Below are 26512 nucleotides of genomic sequence, written 5' to 3'. Positions count from 1 at the left end.
ACACCATTAAGGCCTCCACTTATCGTGAACCGGCCTGTTTGTCCTCCTTGTTATTGCGCCGATTTTCTTCTTCAAGAATAGCAGCTGCAACTTCATCATAGACTAGATACTCCGAGAGAACATTATTGGTTAAGTTAATAATGAGTTGATCATACGAATCAGGTAGACTCTGAAGTAAAAGTTCAGCACGTTCTTTTGGCTCTATATTGCAACTTAATGAAGCGAGTTGAGAAAATAGAGTATTCAAAGAATTAATGTGCTCATTAACTGAAGTAGATTCATTCATGCGTAGCGCATAAAGTTTCCTCTTAAGGAATATCTTGTTGTGAAGTGATTTGGTCTCGTACAATTTTACGAGGTGATCCCAAATCTCTTTCGCCGTCTTCTTTTCTTCTATGCTAGACAAAACGCCATCTGCTAGTGTGTGACGATCGCTCCAAATCCATATAGACGAACACGTCATTCATTGATTTCATTGCGAGGTATTTGACCTCTATGTGATACGTTTTGTAACATTGCATTCGTTTGAAAAGGTATTTCATAAATGAATATATAAATTCCAGGTTTTTTTACATCTGATGATTCCTACGTATAGACAATCACCATTTAAATGGTTTACAATAATACATCTGTTGACAATACAGTCAAAATAAGATACATGGTAATGGTTTGATGAATGCAAGTTTCTTGTATATAGCATGTATGACTCCAAGCACATAACTTGTATCACGTATGAGCAAACAGCGGAAGACTTCTAGAAACCTGAGAATAAACATGCTTCAAGTGTCAACACAAAGGTTGGTGAGTTCATAGTTTTAATATTACACATAATCCGTATATCAATGTGGATTACAAAAGTTCAGTTGTTTTATTCAAAACGTTTATCATTATGTTTTAAATAAAAGGTGGATCACAAGATTTCAGTTGTTTCATCCGAAACGTTTATCAATCGGTTCTACAAAGTTGAGAACCCTGGTAACTAAACTTTAACGTTTATAATAAGTACCCCTCGTTTAACATGCAACCAACATGTACAATACACGCAATCCAACGTGTACTAACTTCAAATAGCATACGTCTGTTTTATAGTTCAGGCTAGAGTTTCTTTCTATACCTGGAACAGACGGGGATGTCAAGCCTTATGGATCCATATATAACTACTCGCGCCTACCAGTTCTTATAACCGGCAGTTACTAGTTACCAAAGCTAAGGGATTTTCGGTTCAAACTCGGTGTAGAATTTAGTATGTACTTGTATCCATTGCGTTTAAAATAAAGTGCATGTATTCTCAGCCCAAAAATATAGATTGCAAAAGCAATTAAAAAGGAAGCAAATGAAACTCACGCATATAAATCTAGTATTTTTAGTATTTATAAACAGTCGCATGTATTCTCAGCCCAAAAATATATTGAGTAAAAGGGATCATATGAAACTCACTGTTTAATATTGATATACAATATTGCAGGAAAGCACGTAGACGCATCGGAGATGATAAACACGAGGTTTGATTCACAAAAAATACTCCCGAACATTACCCATAACCTCCTTGGCAATAACCCATAATTTCCTTAGCTCTAGCTTGCTCGAAAACTCATTTTGAAAATTACTTGGACAGCACTCCGTCATAATATTTGATGTACATTATTATTTTTGTATCGCAAAAATAATAACACTAATAATAAAAAAAATAATAAGATTAATAATAATCTTATTAATAATAATAATAATAATAATAATAATAATAATAATATAAATAATAAATAAAATAAATACGGAGTAATATGTATGTGTGTGTTTTTTTTTTCTTTCTTTACTCGGCAGAAAATGTTGCAATTTATAGAACCTGGCCTGAAATCTGGAGTCATGCGACTCGCATGGAAATGGCCTTCTGGCCATGTGACTCGCATGAGGACCAGGGACAGCTCACATTGTTTTGGCTCCTAGCTTGTCGACATAATATAAAATAAATATAAATATATAAATAATTAATATAATTATTTATATATTATATTTTATTCTTGTGCATAGTAGACTTGATATTTTTGGTCCGTTGCGTCGGGCGTTTCTTCTTGACTCGGGTCCCGGTTCCGGATTTTCAGACGTCCTTGCGTACTATTTTATATCGTGTACTTTGCGTTCCGCAACTTGTACTCTTGTCATTTTTAGACGTTCTTCATCAATAATTTGAACCTTTTTAATTGTATCTTGTACATTTGAGCATTTTGGACCTTTCCGTCTTCAATTCTTCGTTTTCGCCTTTTGTCTTCGCACTTATTAAATATAAACGAATATTACTTGAATATGGAACAATTACAACTAAAATCCTGTCTTTCTTGGGGGATAATGCTATGAAATATATGTTCCTTTTTAGCCTTATCAATAGCCTTAAATTATCCCTTAATTATATCACTCAAAGTGTATCTTAAACTTTCGAGTGTTTTGGTCATTTACTTCTATAAATCATCGTCTCGCTATTTGTTAAAATACATTTTTATAATAGCGTTTTACTGTAGCAAAGTCAAATTTTACTGTAGCAATTCACTGTAGCAAAGTCAATTTCACTGTAGCAAATAGTGATTTTCGAAAACACTGTAGCATTTTGAGTAATGTGGCAATTTGAAAACACTGTAACAAATTAGTGTTTAACTGGTTCATCTTAAACGCTTTAGTTAACTTATCTAAATATCAATTGAATCAATAAACGAATGTTACTATCGTTTATTATATATATGTATATATCTTTTTAATATACATAAATCAGTTTTTAAATACACATTGGAAGTTATTTATAAATAAATTTTAATAATAAATATTTCAACTTATCATATACATTCAAATAGATATTTAAACCAATAAGTTTAATGTACGGTATCAAACAATTAATACATTGTTACCTTTTCATGTTATAGTATATATGTATCTATTTACATATAATTGTTCGCGAATCGTCGAAAACAACCGAAGGGTATTTAAATATATAAAAGTAATTCAAAAATTTTGAGATTCAGTTTTACAGACTTTGCTTATCGTGTCGGAAATGTTAATCATACAAAGATTAAGTTTAAATTTAGTCGAAATTTCTGGGTCATCACAGTACCTACCCGTTAAAGAAATTTCGTCCCGAAATTTGAGTGAGGTCGTCATGGCTAACAATAAAAATGTTTTCATGACGAATATGAGTTGATAAATAGAATTTTATTACCGTTGAGTAATATGGATAAAACAATCCAATTACTCAGAGCTTATAAGAGAAGTTATCGTAATTGAGTGAAATGGAGAATAGAGATGCGTCTTATCTCTTGATGTAGTAACGATTGATTTCCGGAATTTAAGGAATAGAAAATCTTCATTATCTAAATAAGATTTGATTCTTCGGGAATTAAGGAAATTATGATTTCCTTTGATTAAATGCGTAATCTACCTCGATTGCTATGTCTGATATTTCGCTATAAATTGACCTCTTCCGTTTCATTTATTTTCACCACTCCTACTTTCTTTCCCAATTAATACATTCAAAAGATTGTGAAAATGTTTAATCCAGTTCTGGTTCTTGACCTAATATTGACGTTTGCCACACTCATCCTTCTTTTCCAGCTCCCACCAGAAGAATCTGTTTATTTCTATTATGCTCTAGGGATAGTTGTATTTATCATTCTCCTGTGTCTTTATATTGCTATACGCATTGATATACACGGTTTGTAAATTTATGTGTTTTTATCTGGCTTTTATTTTCCATTATATTTCGGAGCTTCATGCTTTCGTTTTCTCTTCCCGACCTTAAGTTAAGCGGATACTGGTCCAGAATTCGTAGCTATACATTTCAGAATGAACATAGTTAATGTTCTAAGAAGGTAATCGTAATGGCACGATCTTGATTTGTCAAATTACCAGAATATCCGGAAAAGACCGAATCATCAAGAAAATATTTTCTTGATATGTTTAGAGGTTAAATAGAATAAAAGAGTTATGTAACATGGTTCATTATGAGGGTGGGATCTGTGAACCTTTATCACGTTCCATTAGAAACTCAGCATGACTTACTGTAATATAATCACGTTGATCAAGTGTCATTATATTATACTAACTCATGCTTCAGTTCCCAACACTACTTCAAAAACATCCATTTTTCAAAATTTTCAGAAATTAGAAACTAAAATAGTTTCTTTTATGATGTAACACAGATAGCGTGAAGAGATAAATAATTTCGGATGATAATAGTTATGAAGATATCTTCAGAAATATCGAAGATATTTATAATGAAAGATATGATAATATCTTAGAATTTCTAATATCGAAGGATGATGAAGAATATTGTCCGTAGGGGTTTAGTATCAGGAGCAAGGTATTCGTTAATGACTTCAGCAGATACTGAATCATTTGTATTCTTTGAAGGCAGGTTTAGTCTTTGTGATTTATCCACAACCCTCCTTCATACTTTGCTCAATCCGTTTTCCAGTTTCAAACCTTCTCTTTTTCTCAGCTTTACCACCATATTATTCTTTATCATCAAACTTTTGACTGTTAAGGTCGTTTACAGTTTTTGCTGCTTCATCAGCATTGTTCCAATTTCAGAGAACTAGTTTCATAGTTTGGGGTGTTTTTCAAAAACTTCACATTCGAAGTATGTAATTCGAGGAGGTAGACGTTATATGTACACATATAACTGTTGGCGTAGACGTGCTGCAAGATTTCAAAATACTGATTGCAAATTCCCGATAGTTGGAATGGCAACTATTGTTACAAGATGTGGATGAGTACATGATAGGGTTTCAATGTATATATAGTGATTTCCGGAGAGTTTCAAATAGCAGAGTGACGGAGTCGCTGGTACATTTACTGCTAATATGGTGGAACATAAAAGGTTCCCCAGTAACAAAAACGTATATGCCAAAATTATAAGTCTGAAAGGTCGTCGTTGACTAGTTGAATGGGTGATAATACTGGATACTTTTAAAAAGGAATTGCAAGGTTACTTTCAGTAATAATAATGCCGAAGGATTTATCACAGATACGTGTTAAAGTTTTACTTAGGTTTCGAGAGCTTTCCAGATATATGATTATAAGTACAAATCTTTCTTCTCGTAGATATCGTGTAGTTGGTTTGTCTTCTCGTTTGTTCATTAGTTGAAGTGTTTCCAAGAATTTCGATGGGTTTGAACGCAAAATATAATCATATGATGTTCTAGTACTGTTCTGAATTCAAAGCATGGGTTTCGAAGCATGGTTTTGAAAGATGTAGGAATCTAAGAGTGATGTTTTTCGTTTAATCTTGACTTGGATTCTGATCTACCGAAATCAGAATATGAAATTGAATGAAAATAGTTATTCTGCGATGAACAGATACGTATATCTATAGGTTTGAGCAGTATAGTTAATGATTGCTGAATCAGAATTGAAGAATGTATAGTGTAACATATTAATGTGGAATTTATATATTTCTAGGGTATTACCTACCCGTTAAAATATTCTCATCATTAACAGTTTGTACAAAAGGATTTTCAGATGTAATATAGATTTAATGAGTTATTAAACTCATTTGATTTTCGGTTGGAACTAGAAACGAATAATCTCTTCTATATTAAAGATTACATAATCGTCGCAGGATATTTCTCCAATGAAGTTATGAATTAATACTTCATCGTTTATGGTTATTAGTATTCTTCGGTGCCTACGGTGCGTATGAGGTTGATACTCGTGGGACAGATTATGAGGTTAAGGTTTACGGTGCGGATGTTGTTGTTGGTGGTACTGGTACTGTTGTTGGTTGTGCTGCTGGTTCTGGTGGTGCTACCGGTGCTGCCTGTGATGCCTGCAAATTGTGCATCATATTCTCCAAAGCCACAACTCGAGCGCGAAGCTCGTTAACTTCTTCTATTATTCCGGGATGATTGGCGGTTGGTACGAGAGGATGAATAAAGTTTAAAATTCTAGTTATCATATAATCGTTGCGAAATATCCTGGAAATTAGGGTAAAGATAGTGTTTCGAACGGGTTCGCCGGTAAGTGCCTCAGGTTCCTCACCAAGAGGTGAATTCGGTTGGTGGAAAGGATCACCTTCCTCTTGTCTCCATCGATTAAGTTGATTACGAACCCATCCCCAATTCATCCAGAATTGGTGGTGACTGATTGGTTGATTCATTCCGGTTACACTGCTTTCGGAACTCAGGTGGAAACTCATATCGGAATCCGAAGAACCCGAATTACATGCAGAATTCATCTTACACGGTTAGATAAAAAATTTTCGATGTGAAATGATTTTCGGATATCGGATGATATTCTAATTACATAGAATACCTTTATATAGTACAAAGGATCCGCAAATTACGGAGAAACTTTCGGAAACTGTCAAGTAAAGGTAACAGTAACAGATACGCTAAGATATGCATTTTGTCTATACACTAGTCATGCAATCCATGCAATAAGGTGTGTCTAGACTACAAATGATAAGCAGGTAATTTTCCACACAAGGAATGATAAGCAGGTAATTTCTAACAAAAAAATTATAAGCAACAACTTTTATCATGCAGACATGGTCGAAGTCCAGACTCACTAATGTATCCTAACAATAACCGGTTAGACACACTAATGCAAATTCTGGTTCGCTAAGACCAACGCTCTGATACCAACTGTGACGATCGCTCCAAATCCATATGGACGAACACGTCATTCATTGATTTCATTGCGAGGTATTTGACCTCTATGTGATACGTTTTGGTAACATTGCATTCGTTTGAAAAGGTATTTCATAAATGAATATATAAATTACAGGTTTTTTTACATCTGATGATTCCTACGTATAGACAATCACCATTTAAATGGTTTACAATAATACATCTGTTGACAATACAGTCAAAATAAGATACATGGTAATGGTTTGATGAATGCAAGTTTCTTGTATATAGCATGTATGACTCCAAGCACATAACTTGTATCACGTATGAGCAAACAGCGGAAGACTTCTAGAAACCTGAGAATAAACATGCTTCAAGTGTCAACACAAAGGTTGGTGAGTTCATAGTTTTAATATTACACATAATCCGTATATCAATGAGGATTACAAAAGTTCAGTTGTTTTATTCAAAACGTTTATCATTATGTTTTAAATAAAAGGTGGATCACAAGATTTCAGTTGTTTCATCCGAAACGTTTATCAATCGGTTCTACAAAGTTGAGAACCCTGGTAACTAAACTTTAACATTTATAATAAGTACCCCTCGTTTAACATGCAACCAACATGTACAATACACGCAATCCAACGTGTACTAACTTCAAATAGCATACGTCTGTTTTATAGTTCAGGCTAGAGTTTCTTTCTATACCTGGAACAGACGGGGATGTCAAGCCCTATGGATCCATATATAACTACTCGCGCCTACCAGTTCTTATAACCGGCAGTTACTAGTTACCAAAGCTAAGGGATTTTCGGTTCAAACTCGGTGTAGAATTTAATATGTACTTGTATCCATTGCGTTTAAAATAAAGTGCATGTATTCTCAGCCCAAAAATATAGATTGCAAAAGCAATTAAAAAGGAAGCAAATGAAACTCACGCATATAAATCTAGTATTTTTAGTATTTATAAACAGTCGCATGTATTCTCAGCCCAAAAATATATTGAGTAAAAGGGATCATATGAAACTCACTGTTTAATATTGATATACAATATTGCAGGAAAGCACGTAGACGCATCGGAGATGATAAACACGAGGTTTGATTCACAAAAAATACCCCCGAACATTACCCATAACCTCCTTGGCAATAACCCATAATTTCCTTAGCTCTAGCTTGCTCGAAAACTCATTTTGAAAATTACTTGGACATCACTCCATCATAATATTTGATGTACATTATTATTTTTGTATCGCAAAAATAATAACACTAATAATAAAAAAAATAATAAGATTAATAATAATCTTATTAATAATAATAATAATAATAATAATAATAATAATAATATAAATAATAAATAAAATAAATACGGAGTAATATGTATGTGTGTGTTTTTTTTTTCTTTCTTTACTCGGCAGAAAATGTTGCAATTTATAGAACCTGGCCTGAAATCTGGAGTCATGCGACTCGCATGGAAATGGCCTTCTGGCCATGTGACTCGCATGAGGACCAGGGACAGCTCACATTATTTTGGCTCCTAGCTTGTCGACATAATATAAAATAAATATAAATATATAAATAATTAATATAATTATTTATATATTATATTTTATTCTTGTGCATAGTAGACTAGATATTTTTGGTCCGTTGCGTCAGGCGTTTCTTCTTGACTCGGGTCCCGGTTCCGGATTTTCAGACGTCCTTGCGTACTATTTTATATCGTGTACTTTGCGTTCCGCAACTTGTACTCTTGTCATTTTTAGACGTTCTTCATCAATAATTTGAACCTTTTTAATTGTATCTTGTACATTTGAGCATTTTGGACCTTTCCGTCTTCAATTCTTCGTTTTCGCCTTTTGTCTTCGCACTTATTTACATATAATTGTTCGCGAATCGTCGAAAACAACCGAAGGGTATTTAAATATATAAAAGTAATTCAAAAATTTTGAGATTCAGTTTTACAGACTTTGCTTATCGTGTCGGAAATGTTAATCATACAAAGATTAAGTTTAAATTTAGTCGAAATTTCTGGGTCATCACAGTACCTACCCGTTAAAGAAATTTCGTCCCGAAATTTGAGTGAGGTCGTCATGGCTAACTGATGATGTAGCGTGAGGGTACGAAATAGTATTATTTTTAATACAAAATACTACAAAATATGACACAAGTTTTATTAATTTACGGATGGGATATACCTAAACCTTGCTACAACACTATAGGCAGTGTACCTAATCGTAGAGTAGTGTAGTTTTTAGTAAGTCCGGTTCGTTCCACAGGGAGCTAGTGATACTTACTATATTTTTAACTATATTTATATAAAATATATATAATTATATAAGTAGTAATCTTATTATAAAAGGGGGGTTTTACCGTTTAATGACCGGTTTATCGATTCTATATTTTAAGCGTAAAGATAAATGACGATAATTAAAGTGCGTAAAATAATGACAATAAATAAAATGACAGTAAATAAAATTGCGAGTAATAAAATGACAGTAAATAAAGATACGATGAGAAATATAATAAAAGAATTATGCTTATTTAAACTTCCGTAATCATGATGTTTGACGTGTTGATTTTAATTTATTACCATGGGTTAATTGCCCTTTGTCCTAGTTTATTTGATACGTCTATCTGGTTTTTGTCCATAATAGTCCATCGGTCATAAAAATAAAGTGCGAGTATCCTCGTCAAATTACCCTTATACCCGAAGTCAAATATTCCAACTGATTAAGGATTTAAACTGTGACGCAGTTATCACTTCTGTCAACAATTACACCAGTTATCACTGTATGTAATCCACCCCTGTTTTAATTAGTTTATGAATATTAATTCATCCACTTGATCAGAATGAATAATCAATTACCCAACCCAATTGATTAATTAAATGATTATAACAGATTCCATATGAACATCACTAAATAGGACAACCATAATCATTATTAATTATTAGGTTAATTAATTTGAAGATAGGTTCGACAGACTCCAATGAGTTGTCACTCAATTAGACAATACCCCCCATCTATTAATAGTCAATAGTTCAATTTCCACAAGTGTCGGTCTTTTGCCCAAACCTTAATTATGGTCCAAAGTTCAATAACCCCTTCTTAATATTTTAGCCCAACATTACGATTACTTCGGCTCAAATAAGCATAATAATAACTTAGTTACGATACATTAATGTAAAAAGGTTGAACATAACTTACAATGATTAAAAATAGTGTAGCGTTACACGGACAGAATTTCGACTTACACACTCAAACGATCTCTATCATAAATCTTATTATTATCATAATTTAAAATTAAAATTAAGATTATTGTTATATCTTATTAAGTTAACATTATGATAGAGATATAGAATATAGATATTGATAATTGATATTGATAAATAAGAAAAAGATAGAAAAAGGTGTGTTTTTACATTACGATTACAAAGCCTTTTATAGGCGAATTTAGAAATTGAATTTTCACTTATGACCCCTGAACTATGCTCAATTAACAACTTTTTATTGTTTAATATTATTCTTATTATGAATTATTTAAATATTATATTTTATTCTTGTGCATAGTTGACTCATAATTTTTACACCGTTGCGTCGAGCGTTGAGAGTTGACTCTGGTCCCGGTTCCGGATTTTCGAACGTCCTTGCGTACAATTTTATATTTTGTACTTTGCGTTTTGTAACTTGTACTCTTGTCATTTTTAGACGTTCCTCATCAATAATTTGAACCTTTTTGATTGTATCTTGTACTTTTGAGCTTTTTGGACCTTTGTGTCTTCAATTCGTCGTTTTCGCCTTTTGTCTTCGCACTTATTTAAAATAAACGAATATTACTTGAAAATGGAACAATTGCAACTAAAATCTTGTCTTTCTTGGGGGATTTTGCTATGAAATATATGTTCCTTTTTAGCCTTATCAATATCTCCACACTTGAGCGTTGCTTGTCCTCAAGCAATACAGTCTTGAAATAATATAATACATCACACGAATCACTTCTTTATTCTTCACACTTTGTACATCGGTGATTTTGATAGAGCGGTATAAACAATGATAGTAACGATATGGTTAAAGGTGGGTGTGTCATCCACAGTTGCCTTGGGTTTAGGACAACGACACTTGCAATCAAATAGCCGATTTACTTTCGGTTTCCAAAGCAAAGTGCACATTTGAAAGGCGGTTTACAGTCCCACATGACTATAAAAATTTAGATCCTTTAAGGAAATTGGATCTTTATGAAAACATTTGATCTTTTGAAAATTCAAGCTAGATTTTATCCTAGACAAGTTTTCTGATTTGATCCATCATCGGTGTTGCAAAATATATTTGTGGATCAATATTTTGGCTAAAACTTTTAGGTTCGTGTAATCCACTGCTATCCCGGTATCGGAAAGTACACATCCAGTTTACTTGTTCCGTATATTATCTTTCGGTAAACTTCCGTCCGGTTGTAAAGGAAAGCGATGAACAAGAAACTGTTAAGGCAATGTCCCGTGACATGCAGATGATTATGGTCTTTTAACGTGTCGGATGCTAGAACTATCCTTGGTAGGAGCGATAGTAAAGATCATCCTATGATTTTTCGGTCTGGCACAAGGTCCTGTCTCCGACCATGCTATGCAACCACCGTTCTTACGGTTGACACCCGATTTGGTTCAGGTGACCTAATGAATTCCAGGTGAATTCCTAGGATTTTACGTTCAATGGTAATGAACGCATTGAAAATGGGTTTTCAGAAAACAAATCGGTTTGTATTTTTGATCAAAATATTTTCTCGTTCAAGCTCGAGTTTAGATATCATTGAATTCCATGAGTTTGAATTCTCAATCTTTAAGGTCAATCTCAAGGATTGAGTAATATCAGTCTTAAAAGCTGATTTTTAATCTTTAAGGAGATTATCCTTTCTGGGGATCTGATTCATTAGTCTTATCAAGCTAATTTGCACGGTGCCTCCCCATTGTACGAGATAAATCCTTCTCATGGTTAGGATAAATCTGACCACTTGGCGACCCTGTTTGATGCTGAGGTCCGTGGATTTCCTGCTGATTTTAGAGATGACTTTTCTAGATTTTTCGTCAACCTACAGCTGGTCTGGACGACAACTTCTTGACCTAAATCAAGAAGCGCGTGTCTTTTTCGGAAGACTTTACTTCCTTTTAATGATGGAATTGATTCATCGTGTAGATCCATCTTTCTTTCAAATATATTACAGTAAACCGGGTAAAACTGATTAGTATCATCCAAAACAAAAGTACCTGCAATAATCTTGTACAAAGATATGTGATAGATAATTTTTAATTGAATAACTTGGTACATTCTCCCCACACTTAGTTTCTTTCTTTGCCTTTTTATTCTCCTTTATTCCATTTTAAATGAATTCAAGCATTTTAGGTTGTTTCTCAATTTATGTCCTTTTCGAGGTAACGATAATTTCGGCATTAACACCTAGTTTTATCGTTCATAAATATGTATAAACATGATTTTGAATTCATTTAGTTAAAAAAATTTTAAAATTTTCATAATATTTAGAAAATAAGCCAAGTATAAACCCGAGAGAATTTATAACCCTTCCCCACACTTGAGATCATGCAATGCCCTCATTTGCATGAAATCAGACTATAATTATTAATTCATGAGGGTGATTAGTGTAGAAAAGTGATTAAAAATACCCAGTTTGTAATTACAAAGCTCGTCGAATGATAGATGGCGCGCCTCATCGTTCATTCCTTCATTTATTATATCACATTTGTTGTTTTGCATCTTGTCGTCAAAATCAGTACCTTTTGCTGAACTTAATGTTAGTCTTTGAAAGTGCGTTGTTTTACCCTGTTGTTTACATGATAAAATACGAACATATATACATATTTTTAAAGTTGGGTATATTACCCCACGTTCAAAAATTTATAAAATCAAATATATTTTTTTTTGGCATACTTTAAATCAATAAAATTAAAAATAATGATGAAAAAATTTTTCGCCCCGCCCTCGGGTAAAGTAATTTCGGCTCAACGGCCTAGTCTTCAACTCACGACGAATTTTAGAAATCATTTTTTTCAACTTAATGAAATAAAGTAAATTTTTGTTTTTAAATTCACACAAAACTTAAAAAGAAAACATATTAATTTCATATAAAACCTAAAAAACAAAAAAAATTCAGAATGGGGGGAGAAAACTAGTTCTTTAGTGTCTGCTAGCGGAAAAGACCAATCGAATTCCATTCTCGGAACTACACGAGAACAGAACAACTAACTCCAAACAGCATTTTCTTTTTAGAATATTTGAATCTCCTCACACTTAGGTAGATGTGGTGTCGAAATTGTGATTAACTTCATCGTCAATTTCTCTTGGACCATAATCAACTTGCATATCTGTGACTTTTGCTTTAAGCCATTGGTCGGATTCCTGTGTAATATCCACAATTTCAACTAGCTTCACCTTTTCTTTAGGCGATAGATTGGATACTAACCGGTTACATAACTTAAAGTTCCCCTTGGTTATAGCATCGCGAATCCGTTTAATAAGTTTCTTCATTGAACTATTAATAACGGGATTATCTAATTTCGTATCAACAACGGGGTCCTTTGTTATTGGGTTATCATTAGGTGTTACTTCATTTTTCCCACACTTAGGCGTTTCATTATTGCTAAGCACTGCCGTTGGAGTTGGTAAAACAACATGGTTATTACCAATCATTTTTATTGGTTCAACGGTTTTGGTTGGTGGAGGTTTAGATTTTCGAATCATAAAGGTGATCGATTTGTCACCACTTTTAAGTGTCATTCTTCCATTTCCTACATCAAATAACGCCCCGGTGAACGCAAAGAATGGCCGACCTAAAATTAGAGGAATGTTTGGGTCCTCTTCTATGTCAATGACAATAAATTCGACTAGAAAGGTTAAATTGCCTACTTGAACGGGTAGGTTGTTAGCAATTCCAACTGGGTGCTTAATGGTTTGATCAAGGAGTCGAACACTCATATCCGTTGGACTTAACTTACCTACACCTAATCTCTTATATAAGGAAAGAGGCATAACACTTACACTTGCACCTAAATCTGCTAGTGCATCATACATGACACAATCACTAAGTAGACAAGGAACAATAAATTCACCCGGATCACCTACCCTAGGTGGAGGATTTAGTGGAACTGTCTTCACCGGGTTTACTTCTACGGCTTTTGTTTCTTGCACTTTCTTATTCTTCTTCTTCTTCTTCTTTCCAATGGTATCACCAACTTTATTACCTATTACTTGCTCATACTCAACTCCTTTTCTTGGAAACGGGATGGGTGGTTTATATGGTGCCACCACTGGCTTTACATACTCTGGTGGTGGTGGTGTAACTTCTTCATTTTTACTCTCATCTAAAACCTTCCCATCTTCCGGAGCTGGTTTTTCAGAATTTGTTGACACCATGTTAACATTCTCATTCCGAGGATTTACTTCAGTATTACTCGGTAGATTTCCTTGTTCCCTCTCACTCATCATGCTAGCAAGAGTACCTACGTGTTTTTCAAGATTCAAAATGGAAGCTTGTTGAGTTCTTAATGACTGATCAAACCTCTCGTTCGTTTGGGTTTGAGATGTAATGAATTGTGTTTGAGATTCAATCAGCTTTGCCATCATTTCTTCTAGATTTGGCTTTTTCTCTTCGGGTTGTTGTGGTGTTTTATACAAGCTAGGTCTTTGTTGATTGAAAGTGTTGTTTTGAGTTGGTTGGTTATTCGGACCTTGTTGGTTGTACGAGTTGTTGTTGGGTCCGTTTGGATTGTAAAGAATGTTTTGATTTCGATTGAAGTTTAACTTTGGCGGTTGATAATTATTTTGATAATTATATCCAGGCATTTGGTTCATATAGGAAACATTCTCTCGTTGTTCCATGGTTGGTTCAACATTACAATCTTTCATTAAGTGTGGTCCACCGCATAGCTCACAACTGATTCGTATTGCGTGAATATCTTTATTCATCTTTTCCATTCGTCTTTCGAAAGCATCTATTTTTGCGGAAACGGAATCAAAGTCATGGCTAGAATCGGCTCTAGCCGCTTTAGATGAACGAAAAATATCTTTTTCTTGATGCCACTCATGAGAGTGGGAGGCTGTGTTATCAATAATTTTGTAAGCTTCAGTTGCGGTTTTCTTCATAATGGAACCACCAGCTGTTATGTCGATGTCTTTTCGTGTAGCAACGTCTACGCCTTGGTAGAATATTTGTACTATTTGAAAAGTATCTAATCCTTGTTGAGGACATCCTCTCAACATCCTTCCGAATCTTGTCCACGCCTCATATAATGTTTCATTTGGCTTTTGCGCGAACGTAACAATTTCTCCTTGAAGTCTCACGGCTTTGGATGCCGGAAAGAATTGTTTAAGAAAATTTTCAACTAAAACATCCCATGTGTCAATCGCCCCTTCAGGTAACGATTCTAACCAATCTTTGGCTTCTCCCTTTAAAGTCCAGGGAAACAACATGAGATAGATCTGCTCATCTTCCACTTCTCGGATTTTGAATAGTGTACAAATTCTTTTAAACGTACGAAGGTGTTCGTTAGGATCTTCTTTTGGCGTACCACTATATTGACATTGATTAGTTACCATGTGTAGGATTTGTCCTTTGATTTCATAATCTGGCGCATTAACTTCTGGCTTAATAATGGCGTGACCTTGGCCCGTGCGTGTAGCTCTCATTCGGTCTTCCATACTTAGAGGTTCCGTTACTTCCATAATTGAATTTTTTGAATTCGAATCACTAGAAGATTCTGATTTAACGGTTTGTAGCTCAGGAGGAATGACTAGTGGTTCAGGATCTTGGAATTGTCCTTGAATATCCTCCGGGTTCTTAGTTGTGAAGTCGGGTTCAAAAGATGGATTATCGGAAATTTGAGTTGGAGTTCTTGTTTGACTAGATGATGATTCTAAAGAAAAATCAACGGCGACAATATTTGCTAGATGTCTTGATCGAGTTACAGGTGGTGAACGTATGAAAGGTGGTGAACGTTTTACTCGGTGCATTCACAGAATATCCTATTAGTTTTTAAAAGGAAAGAAAAATTATATAAGTTATCCAATTAATAGACTTTTCTGATTTTGCCCACGTTTCGAATAGCCAAAAGATGCAGCAGAGGGGCAGGATTCGTTTGGTCTCAATATAATTGAGTACTGTTTGGCTCCAATAACCCGGTCCACGTACAAATCCAACTATTACTACGAACCAGAAAATTTTGATGTCTATCAATTTAACCACTTAAAATAAATTTTCGTAATTTTAAGAAATTTAGATAAGAAGTAGAATAAAAATCTTATCCTAAAACTAGAAAAGCGAGAAATAAGAGAGAAAAAGATTGCGCGTCGAAAAAGGTCGAAAAATAAAAGGTCAAAAAATAGGCGTCGAAAAATAAAAATAAGAACGCGAAAAACGGCGTCGCAAAATTCTAAAGCACCTAAATCTTAGTCTAAGGAATAAGCACTTAAGGGATTTTACGGCAAAGCCTAAAAATTCTAGAAGTAAAAATAACTATGGCAAAACTAAATTTAATACTAAAAGTTGCGACTATAGTCTAAAAATCTAAAGGTAATAAAACTAAAAAAAACAAATTTTTTTTTTATAGACAAAATCTTAAAAAATATATATTTTTTTTTAATAAATTTTTTTTTTTTTACGTTTTTTTTTTTTTACGTTTTTGTTTTTTTTTTACGTTTTTGTTTTTTTTTTACGTTTTTTTTTTAAGTTTTTTTTTTTTTTTTTAGAAAAAGGTTTTTTTTTACAAATTAATACTTTTTTTTATAATTATTATTTTTTTTTCAAAACTTTTTTTTAATTCATTTACTATTCATGAATAGTAAATGAAAAGAAATTAATTAATTTACTATTCACATGAAAGCGACATGATAGAAATTATTAATTACAATTTACATAATATACCCCTGAAGTATTTAATAAATACGACTTTTTAAAAATATATTCTAAAATATTATTATATTATTATATTCTATTTCAATATTATTATATTATTATATTCTATTTCAATATTATTATATTATTATATTTTATTTCAATATTATTATAATTAAAAATATAGCGTTTTAGCGCTCCCCGGCAGCGGCGCCAAAAACTTGATGATGTAGCGTGAGGGTACGAAATAGTATTATTTTTAATACAAAATACTACAAAATATGACACAAGTTTTATTAATTTACGGATGGGATATACCTAAACCTTGCTACAACACTATAGGCAGTGTACCTAATCGTAGAGTAGTGTAGTTTTTAGTAAGTCCGGTTCGTTCCACAGGGAGCTGGTGATACTTACTATATTTTTAACTATATTTATATAAAATATATATAATTATATAAGTAGTAATCTTATTATAAAAGGGGGGTTTTACCGTTTAATGACCGGTTTGTCGATTCTATATTTTAAGCGTAAAGATAAATGACGATAATTAAAGTGCGTAAAATAATGACAATAAATAAAATGACAGTAAATAAAATTGCGAGTAATAAAATGACAGTAAATAAAGATACGATGAGAAATATAATAAAAGAATTATGCTTATTTAAACTTCCGTAATCATGATGTTTGACGTGTTGATTTTAATTTATTACCATGGGTTAATTGCCCTTTGTCCTAGTTTATTTGATACGTCTATCTGATTTTTGTCCATAATAGTCCATCGGTCATAAAAATAAAGTGCGAGTATCCTCGTCAAATTACCCTTATACCCGAAGTCAAATATTCCAACTGATTAAGGATTTAAACTGTGACGCAGTTATCACTTCTGTCAACAATTACACCAGTTATCACTGTATGTAATCCACCCCTGTTTTAATTAGTTTATGAATATTAATTCATCCACTTGATCAGAATGAATAATCAATTACCCAACCCAATTGATTAATTAAATGATTATAACAGATTCCATATGAACATCACTAAATAGGACAACCATAATCATTATTAATTATTAGGTTAATTAATTTGAAGATAGGTTCGACAGACTCCAATGAGTTGTCACTCAATTAGACAATACCCCCCATCTATTAATAGTCAATAGTTCAATTTCCACAAGTGTCGGTCTTTTGCCCAAACCTTAATTATGGTCCAAAGTTCAATAACCCCTTCTTAATATTTTAGCCCAACATTACGATTACTTCGGCTCAAATAAGCATAATAATAACTTAGTTACGATACATTAATGTAAAAAGGTTGAACATAACTTACAATGATTAAAAATAGCGTAGCGTTACACGGACAGAATTTCGACTTACACACTCAAACGATCTCTATCATAAATCTTATTATTATCATAATTTAAAATTAAAATTAAGATTATTGTTATATCTTATTAAGTTAACATTATGATAGAGATATAGAATATAGATATTGATAATTGATATTGATAAATAAGAAAAAGATAGAAAAAGGTGTGTTTTTACATTACGATTACAAAGCCTTTTATAGGCGAATTTAGAAATTAAATTTTCACTTATGACCCCTGAACTATGCTCAATTAACAACTTTTTATTGTTTAATATTATTCTTATTATGAATTATTTAAATATTATATTTTATTCTTGTGCATAGTTGACTCGTAATTTTTACACCGTTGCGTCGAGCGTTGAGAGTTGACTCTGGTCCCGGTTCCGGATTTTCGAACGTCCTTGCGTACAATTTTATATTTTGTACTTTGCGTTTTGTAACTTGTACTCTTGTCATTTTTAGACGTTCCTCATCAATAATTTGAACCTTTTTGATTGTATCTTGTACTTTTGAGCTTTTTGGACCTTTGTGTCTTCAATTCGTCGTTTTCGCCTTTTGTCTTCGCACTTATTTAAAATAAACGAATATTACTTGAAAATGGAACAATTGCAACTAAAATCTTGTCTTTCTTGGGGGATTTTGCTATGAAATATATGTTCCTTTTTAGCCTTATCACTAACAATAAAAATGTTTTCATGACGAATATGAGTTGATAAATAGAATTTTATTACCGTTGAGTAATATGGATAAAACAATCCAATTACTCAGAGCTTATAAGAGAAGTTATCGTAATTGAGTGAAATGGAGAATAGAGATGCGTCTTATCTCTTGATGTAGTAACGATTGATTTCCGGAATTTAAGGAATAGAAAATCTTCATTATCTAAATAAGATTTGATTCTTCGGGAATTAAGGAAATTATGATTTCCTTTGATTAAATGCGTAATCTACCTCGATTGCTATGTCTGATATTTCGCTATAAATTGACCTCTTCCGTTTCATTTATTTTCACCACTCCTACTTTCTTTCCCAATTAATACATTCAAAAGATTGTGAAAATGTTTAATCCAGTTCTGGTTCTTGACCTAATATTGACGTTTGCCACACTCATCCTTCTTTTCCAGCTCCCACCAGAAGAATCTGTTTATTTCTATTATGCTCTAGGGATAGTTGTATTTATCATTCTCCCGTGTCTTTATATTGCTATACGCATTGATATACACGGTTTGTAAATTTATGTGTTTTTATCTGGCTTTTATTTTCCATTATATTTCGGAGCTTCATGCTTTCGTTTTCTCTTCCCGACCTTAAGTCAAGCGGATACTGTAGCAATTCACTGTAGCAATTCACTGTAGCAAAGTCAATTTCACTGTAGCAAATAGTGATTTTCGAAAACACTGTAGCATTTTGAGTAATGTGGCAATTTGAAAACACTGTAACAAATTAGTGTTTAACTGGTTCATCTTAAACGCTTTAGTTAACTTATCTAAATATCAATTGAATCAATAAACGAATGTTACTATCGTTTATTATATATATGTATATATCTTTTTAATATACATAAATCAGTTTTTAAATACACATTGGAAGTTATTTATAAATAAATTTTAATAATAAATATTTCAACTTATCATATACATTCAAATAGATATTTAAACCAATAAGTTTAATGTACGGTATCAAACAATTAATACATTGTTACCTTTTCATGTTATAGTATATATGTATCTATTTACATATAATTGTTCGCGAATCGTCGAAAACAACCGAAGGGTATTTAAATATATAAAAGTAATTCAAAAATTTTGAGATTCAGTTTTACAGACTTTGCTTATCGTGTCGGAAATGTTAATCATACAAAGATTAAGTTTAAATTTAGTCGAAATTTCTGGGTCATCACAGTACCTACCCGTTAAAGAAATTTCGTCCCAAAATTTGAGTGAGGTCGTCATGGCTAACAATAAAAATGTTTTCATGACGAATATGAGTTGATAAATAGAATTTTATTACCGTTGAGTAATATGGATAAAACAATCCAATTACTCAGAGCTTATAAGAGAAGTTATCGTAATTGAGTGAAATGGAGAATAGAGATGCGTCTTATCTCTTGATGTAGTAACGATTGATTTTCGGAATTTAAGGAATAGAAAATCTTCATTATCTAAATAAGATTTGATTCTTCGGGAATTAAGGAAATTATGATTTCCTTTGATTAAATGCGTAATCTACCTCGATTGCTATGTCTGATATTTCGCTATAAATTGACCTCTTCCGTTTCATTTATTTTCACCACTCCTACTTTCTTTCCCAATTAATACATTCAAAAGATTGTGAAAATGTTTAATCCAGTTCTGGTTCTTGACCTAATATTGACGTTTGCCACACTCATCCTTCTTTTCCAGCTCCCACCAGAAGAATCTGTTTATTTCTATTATGCTCTAGGGATAGTTGTATTTATCATTCTCCCGTATCTTTATATTGCTATACGCATTGATATACACGGTTTGTAAATTTATGTGTTTTTATCTGGCTTTTATTTTCCATTATATTTCGGAGCTTCATGCTTTCGTTTTCTCTTCCCGACCTTAAGTCAAGCGGATACTGTAGCAATTCACTGTAGCAAAGTCAATTTCACTGTAGCAAATAGTGATTTTCGAAAACACTGTAGCATTTTGAGTAATGTGGCAATTTGAAAACACTGTAACAAATTAGTGTTTAACTGGTTCATCTTAAACGCTTTAGTTAACTTATCTAAATATCAATTGAATCAATAAACGAATGTTACTATCGTTTATTATATATATGTATATATCTTTTTAATATACATAAATCAGTTTTTAAATACACATTGGAAGTTATTTATAAATAAATTTTAATAATAAATATTTCAACTTATCATATACATTCAAATAGATATTTAAACCAATAAGTTTAATGTACGGTATCAAACAATTAATACATTGTTACCTTTTCATGTTATAGTATATATGTATCTATTTACATATAATTGTTCGCGAATCGTCGAAAACAACCGAAGGGTATTTAAATATATAAAAGTAATTCAAAAATTTTGAGATTCAGTTTACAGACTTTGCTTATCGTGTCGGAAATGTTAATCATACAAAGATTAAGTTTAAATTTATTCGAAATTTCTGGGTCATCACATAGTGCCAGATGAAGATTTGCGATAGCCTGGCCGTCCATCTCTTCCCATTTTTCATCAGTGACTTCGGCGGAACGTCCACTGATGGCCGTCAAACACTTATCCTTTCTCAGGATAGCTTTCATCTTTAGTTTCCATAACGAGAAGTTACTCCCGTTGAACTTTTCAATTTCAAATTTCGTAGACATTGCTATAATTACAATCTTCTTTTCGACAATACTATTTTTCTTGAAATAACACCCAAGGACTTTTACCGAGTGAAAATAATCTTACTTATTTTCTGATGTGGACGATCCACTCTCGTGGCAACCACAGACCATATGATAAGTAGATTAATACACACTAGATATTAGACCTTAGCTCTTGATACCACTTGTTGAGAAAAGTGACACCGAATTATAGCAAACCGCTAGTAATATATGAAATAGCGACAATAAAGAGACACCGAGATTTAACCTGGAAAACCCCAATAGGGTAAAAACCACGGGCAAGGAAAGAAAACGTTTTACTAATAAGAATAATAGGAATTACACTTCTCTCTAATTACAAGGATACGCACTAATCTTTATATCTCTTGTAATTAGGAGACACACTCACAAACTCTCTATATTGCTTTTAGTACATGAATGGAGAATGTGTTTTTGGAATGAATGAATGAGCATAAGTTGAGCTCTATTTATACTACTCAAATGAAGGTTGGTGTAGTATGAATGCATGATTCAAAAGTCTAATTCGTATTCCTCAAATTGTAGGCACCAAACACCATTCAATTCCCATGTGAGTATTGACTCACCTACTCCAATATTCAACAAAATAAACTCCAATGCAAGTGTTTCGACTATATGTATACATTAAACGAAAAGAATAACATCAATCAGAGTGGCGCAGCGGAAGCGTGGTGGGCCATAACCCACAGGTCCCAGGATTGAAACCTGGCTCTGATATTCTAGAGTGGCTTCCGTCTTTATTTTATTTTTGTGCCCATGCTTGACATCCATTTTTTATTGCAAGTTTACTTAAGGTAATCATGATGACACAACTGCTAAATTGAATACAAATTAAAGTGAATGATACAAATGTTTTCAAACTTATACGCACTTAAATTTTAATAACAGGTTTTTGTAGACTTTATTACCGAAGTTACGACAGGGCAGAAAGCTCTAAACGACCCGTCCATTCCTCTCCGGGTTTCAACGTAATCGGGTTCTCAACTGCAGCCCCGTCCACACAAATTGTTTGTCGATACTCTTCATCGCCCATGTCTGTTATAGCTTTCGCTTTCTTCTCCCACGGGTTCCATACCACTGCCCATTTTTTAAAACAATAAACATACATTCCTTCAAAAAAAAAAAAAAAAAAAAAAAAAGAAAAAAAGAAAACATTATTTATAAATACTCGATTCATAGTTTTAAAATGACTAACTGTTTGTACCTGCATCAGGAAGACCTTCCTTTCGTATGAGAAAAGTTCGCCTTTTTTCATGATCAAACACCCCAACCATACGAGGCGAGCCAATATATACTCGATCCACCTATATGATATATAGTAAGTTAGTTAGTTAGTCTAACCATGTTAGTAGTGTACACGTTTGATATGTTGTTACGAAAATAGAGATTTATAACCTCGTTTTCAAAAGTTAGAGCATCTCCTTGTTCAGTAAACCGTTGTTTATGGTGTAGATTATCAAGATAATCAACCGTTTCCAAACCTTCTACTCTTACTTCACTAATATCAGACACCAAGAAATACGTGTGATACGCGATTGAGAAACTAAATGCTTTGCAACCGATGTTTCTTACGCGTGATATGAGCTTCAGAGCTCCATCACAAGTCAACAACACTCTCAATCGAAATTCAAAACTGAAGTCAAAAGTCATAAAACATCAATATAGCTACACTAATGATCTTATATGATTAAAATGATAGTATGTAGTAAACAAATAGATAAAAAGTGTAACCTATGAGGCCAAATCTTCTTATCATCTTCAGACGGTTTAAGCAGTAAGTCGATAAAGGCTTTACCATCACATTCGTTATGATCAAGAGGAGGAGGATTATAGTCGAATTCCCATATCTTGTTGCGTGCAAACCCGTGTTGGTCAAGAGAACCTCGATTACCAAACTTCAAACGTACGTGTAACTAATCAAAACTTACTGATAGAATAAAAAATTAAAATTAAAAGAAGTATATATATGAAATTAAATAAGAACACCATAAAAGTACCTGTGGAAAGCAAATGGGGATGCCTGCTCTCACTGCTGCAGGTGGCTTGGAGTTTGCCTAATTAGGATAATTTATTCAATGTTTGTTGTTAGTTTACAACTTTGTATGTCATACTATATACTTTGATTATTGATTATATTATTTTTCATACAAATTAGTAAAAACGTAAAAGTTAGGCAACCCAGGTAGCGAATCGCTATTAATCAGATGTATGCGGTCAAACCAGATTATTCATGACCGCTTCAACAAAAGGAGGGAAAAGTTGTAACCTTACTACTTCTAAATAGCATTTCTTCTCCATGTTCATTTTTCCAAGAAAGAACTTGACCTCCATGCAAACTGACCTAAATGATTATAAAAAAAAAAATAGATTCATAGATTGCTCTACATTTTTGTGGATTCTGTTTATACTTGAACACAGCATTATAAATGAGATATGAGATTAGAAAAAAATAAAATAAAAAAAAGAACCTGTGTGGAAAAACCTTGAGGATTTTGAAGAGTAACAAGACCGACACCATTCGTATCTTTGACAATTTTAACTGGAGCTACGGCACTACATTCTCGTTCTAATGATCGACATTCTCGTTCTAATGATCGACTGTTCATATTTATCGTTGAAAGTGACGAAAAACAGTCAAGAAAATGTGTAAAGTTTTGAAGACATTGATACCTAAATGAGAACCTAAATAAATATATAGCTAAAACAATGGAATGACTCAAAGTAGATGAAAATGTGAATGTGAATGTGTGCTTTTGCATTAATGAGATATCTTTCATGTGACTTTAAAGTTTCATTTCTTGTGAAATTTTACCCACATCTCAACTACCAAAACTCAATTATGGTTTGTAATTACCTTTTGTTAACATAACTGTCAGTATCAATTTAACTACCAGCAAGATAGCTTAGCTTAATGCTCCACAATTGCAACATTGAGAACTTGAAGTTTACAGAATTTTTATTTTATTCCTATCTATGCTTGATACATATTACAGTAAAGATTAAGTTATTAATTAGCAATTACCACTTTTGTTAGCTATATATATAGAACTTCAAATGCAAAGAAAGAACAGAAATGACATTTGATCCAACATATTTAATAATGTTTACGTAAGACGGCCCACATAATGAGCTCGAGGATATTGTTAACGATAGTAAAATTCGCCATTTGACTCATAAGAAGACATTAAGAAAAACAACATACCAAAGGGGCTTTGGCCTAGCAATATCGGGGAGCCTCTCTCTGACCTTGAGGTCATGAGTTCAAGTCTTGCTTAGTAGGACATTATTTGTGTAAAATTATATAGAATGCGTGAGTTTGTCGTTCTAATAAAAAGGGACCACCTGAAGACCAATTAAGATGAGCAACAAAACTTTCATCATCAGTATGATTCACATCAAGGCCAAATCTAGAAACACGATGTGATGCGAATCACACATTGAAAAAGGAAAGTCTGTCGTTAATCACTTCAAGTGAATAGATAATGAGAGGTGAGAGAGAAAATAGAGCGTATGAGAGAGACACAAATTCGGGCACGAAGAGAGTTCAAAACTACTACAACGGAAGACTCAATGATCGATTAACAAGACTCTTCGGAATCCATTTGATCTCGTTCATGTTTTTCAACTTTTCGGACGATTGGAGTGTGACAAAATTATGGAGAACCTTCAAAGACTATGGTGATGTTCGTGATGTGTACATGGCCGGCAAAAGACTCAAAAACGGTCAGAGATTTGCTTTTGTGAGATTCGCAAACGTGGGTAATGCAGATCGTTTACTAGCAGAGTGCAACAAAATCAAGTTCGACAACAATCCAATAAGAATTTTCAAGGCTCATGACAGAAACCAAATCAACAATAGAGAATCGGTGTTTCAGAGATTGCATGATGGAGACAGAAAAGAAAAAAACAACCGGGTAAACTTCAACACTTACCGTGACCAGAGAAACTATAGGGATGTTGCAGGTGGGGGCGTAGCAGATAGAGAGAGAGTGGATCTAAGGTCGAAAATCAAGAATCCTCCATCAGTCTTCAACAACAGGTTTCCTTCGGATCAAGGAACTAAAGTTATTGAAGTCAAGAAAGAAGATGGTACTAGGGTTTCCAATAAAAGATCAATCCTTGGAACGATTAAAAACTGGAACAACATCCCTCAGATCGGTTCATTATGCAAGGCAGATGGTATTACAAATTGTGTGATAAAATACTTGGGAGGTTTGGAATTTTTACTTATGTTCCAATCGACTGTGGAGGCTGAGCAGGTTATGAGCAACAAACATTTGGCCATTCATAAATGGAGTGATTGCAAGATGATGGGAAACCATGAGATCAATAATAAAAGTAGATTAGCTTGGCTAAAGGTGCGTGGGGTTCCAGTCAGAAGTTGGAATGAGAAATCCTTTAATAAGATAGCAAGCATTTGGGGAGAAGTTCTTGATTATCATAACTGTGAGATCACTAATGAAGATCAGAACCTAGTTATTGGCAATGTCCTTATCCACACAAAAGATTCACATAAGATTGAAGAAGAAATCAAGTTCATATTTGAAGATTGTATTACAAGGGTCCATGTTAGTGAAGATAGTGAAATTCCTCTTCAATTAGAGGTAGTGGAATCTCTGGATAATGAATGTTCAGTCGACCAAGAAAAAGAGCCAGAAGAAGAAGACGAGTTCATTGATGATACTTTCGACAATAATGATGAGGAGGATGGTATATCTGACTATTACGAGACAGATGAAGAGGTATATGAATTACATCAAAGGAACAGTCCAATAAATCATGTGCATCCGAAAGGCTATAACCCAAAAGAAGATACGTCTACTCCGGTGACGGACGGCGATGAAGAAGAATCCGGCAATTTTCAACATAGACAAGATACATGGGAAGATGAAGAATCGGGAAATTCAGATGGCATGGGGGGCAAATCTTCTCCTGTTCCCAAAAAGGATAATAATGTTTGTTACCTAGGGGAGACAAAAGATAATTTAATTGATAGTAGGGTTTCGCCTTCTCCCAAGAATAACGACTGTGTGATGAGTCCCAAGGTATGCACGCCTAATGGTAACCCTTCCAGATCCAAATCACGTGTTGAAGAAAAATTTACTGTACCCTGTTGTAACAAATCACCTAGGCATGCAAATGAAGATTCAGGCCCAATAGAGGCCCAAGTTGATAAGGATAACACAATTATTGGGGAAACAAATGGGTATGGCTCGGGAGGTGACGGGCCGACAGAAGTTGGGCCGGAAAAGGATG

The 26512-nt window shown here is 33.4% G+C and overlaps 1 protein-coding gene across 1 annotated transcript; it reads right to left on the bottom strand.

The window, feature by feature from the left end:
* Positions 1 to 21821: 21821 nt before the first annotated feature.
* LOC139888498 (putative glucose-6-phosphate 1-epimerase) lies at positions 21822 to 23862 on the bottom strand. The gene is made up of 7 exons (XM_071871502.1): positions 23725 to 23862; positions 23523 to 23597; positions 23254 to 23310; positions 22988 to 23151; positions 22652 to 22889; positions 22461 to 22560; positions 21822 to 22366 (listed from the first exon to the last, which is right to left on the bottom strand). The coding sequence occupies exons 1-7, from the start codon at positions 23860 to 23862 to the stop codon at positions 22170 to 22172; spliced, it is 969 nt and encodes a 322-aa protein (XP_071727603.1). The 3' UTR covers positions 21822 to 22169.
* Between the last annotated feature and the right edge of the window lie 2650 nt (positions 23863 to 26512).

This window comes from Rutidosis leptorrhynchoides, chromosome 2 (genome assembly GCF_046630445.1).
Source record: "Rutidosis leptorrhynchoides isolate AG116_Rl617_1_P2 chromosome 2, CSIRO_AGI_Rlap_v1, whole genome shotgun sequence".
NCBI lineage: Eukaryota > Viridiplantae > Streptophyta > Magnoliopsida > Asterales > Asteraceae > Rutidosis > Rutidosis leptorrhynchoides.
Note: the sequence above shows the minus strand (reverse complement) of the source record. Positions and strands in the feature narration are given on the sequence as shown.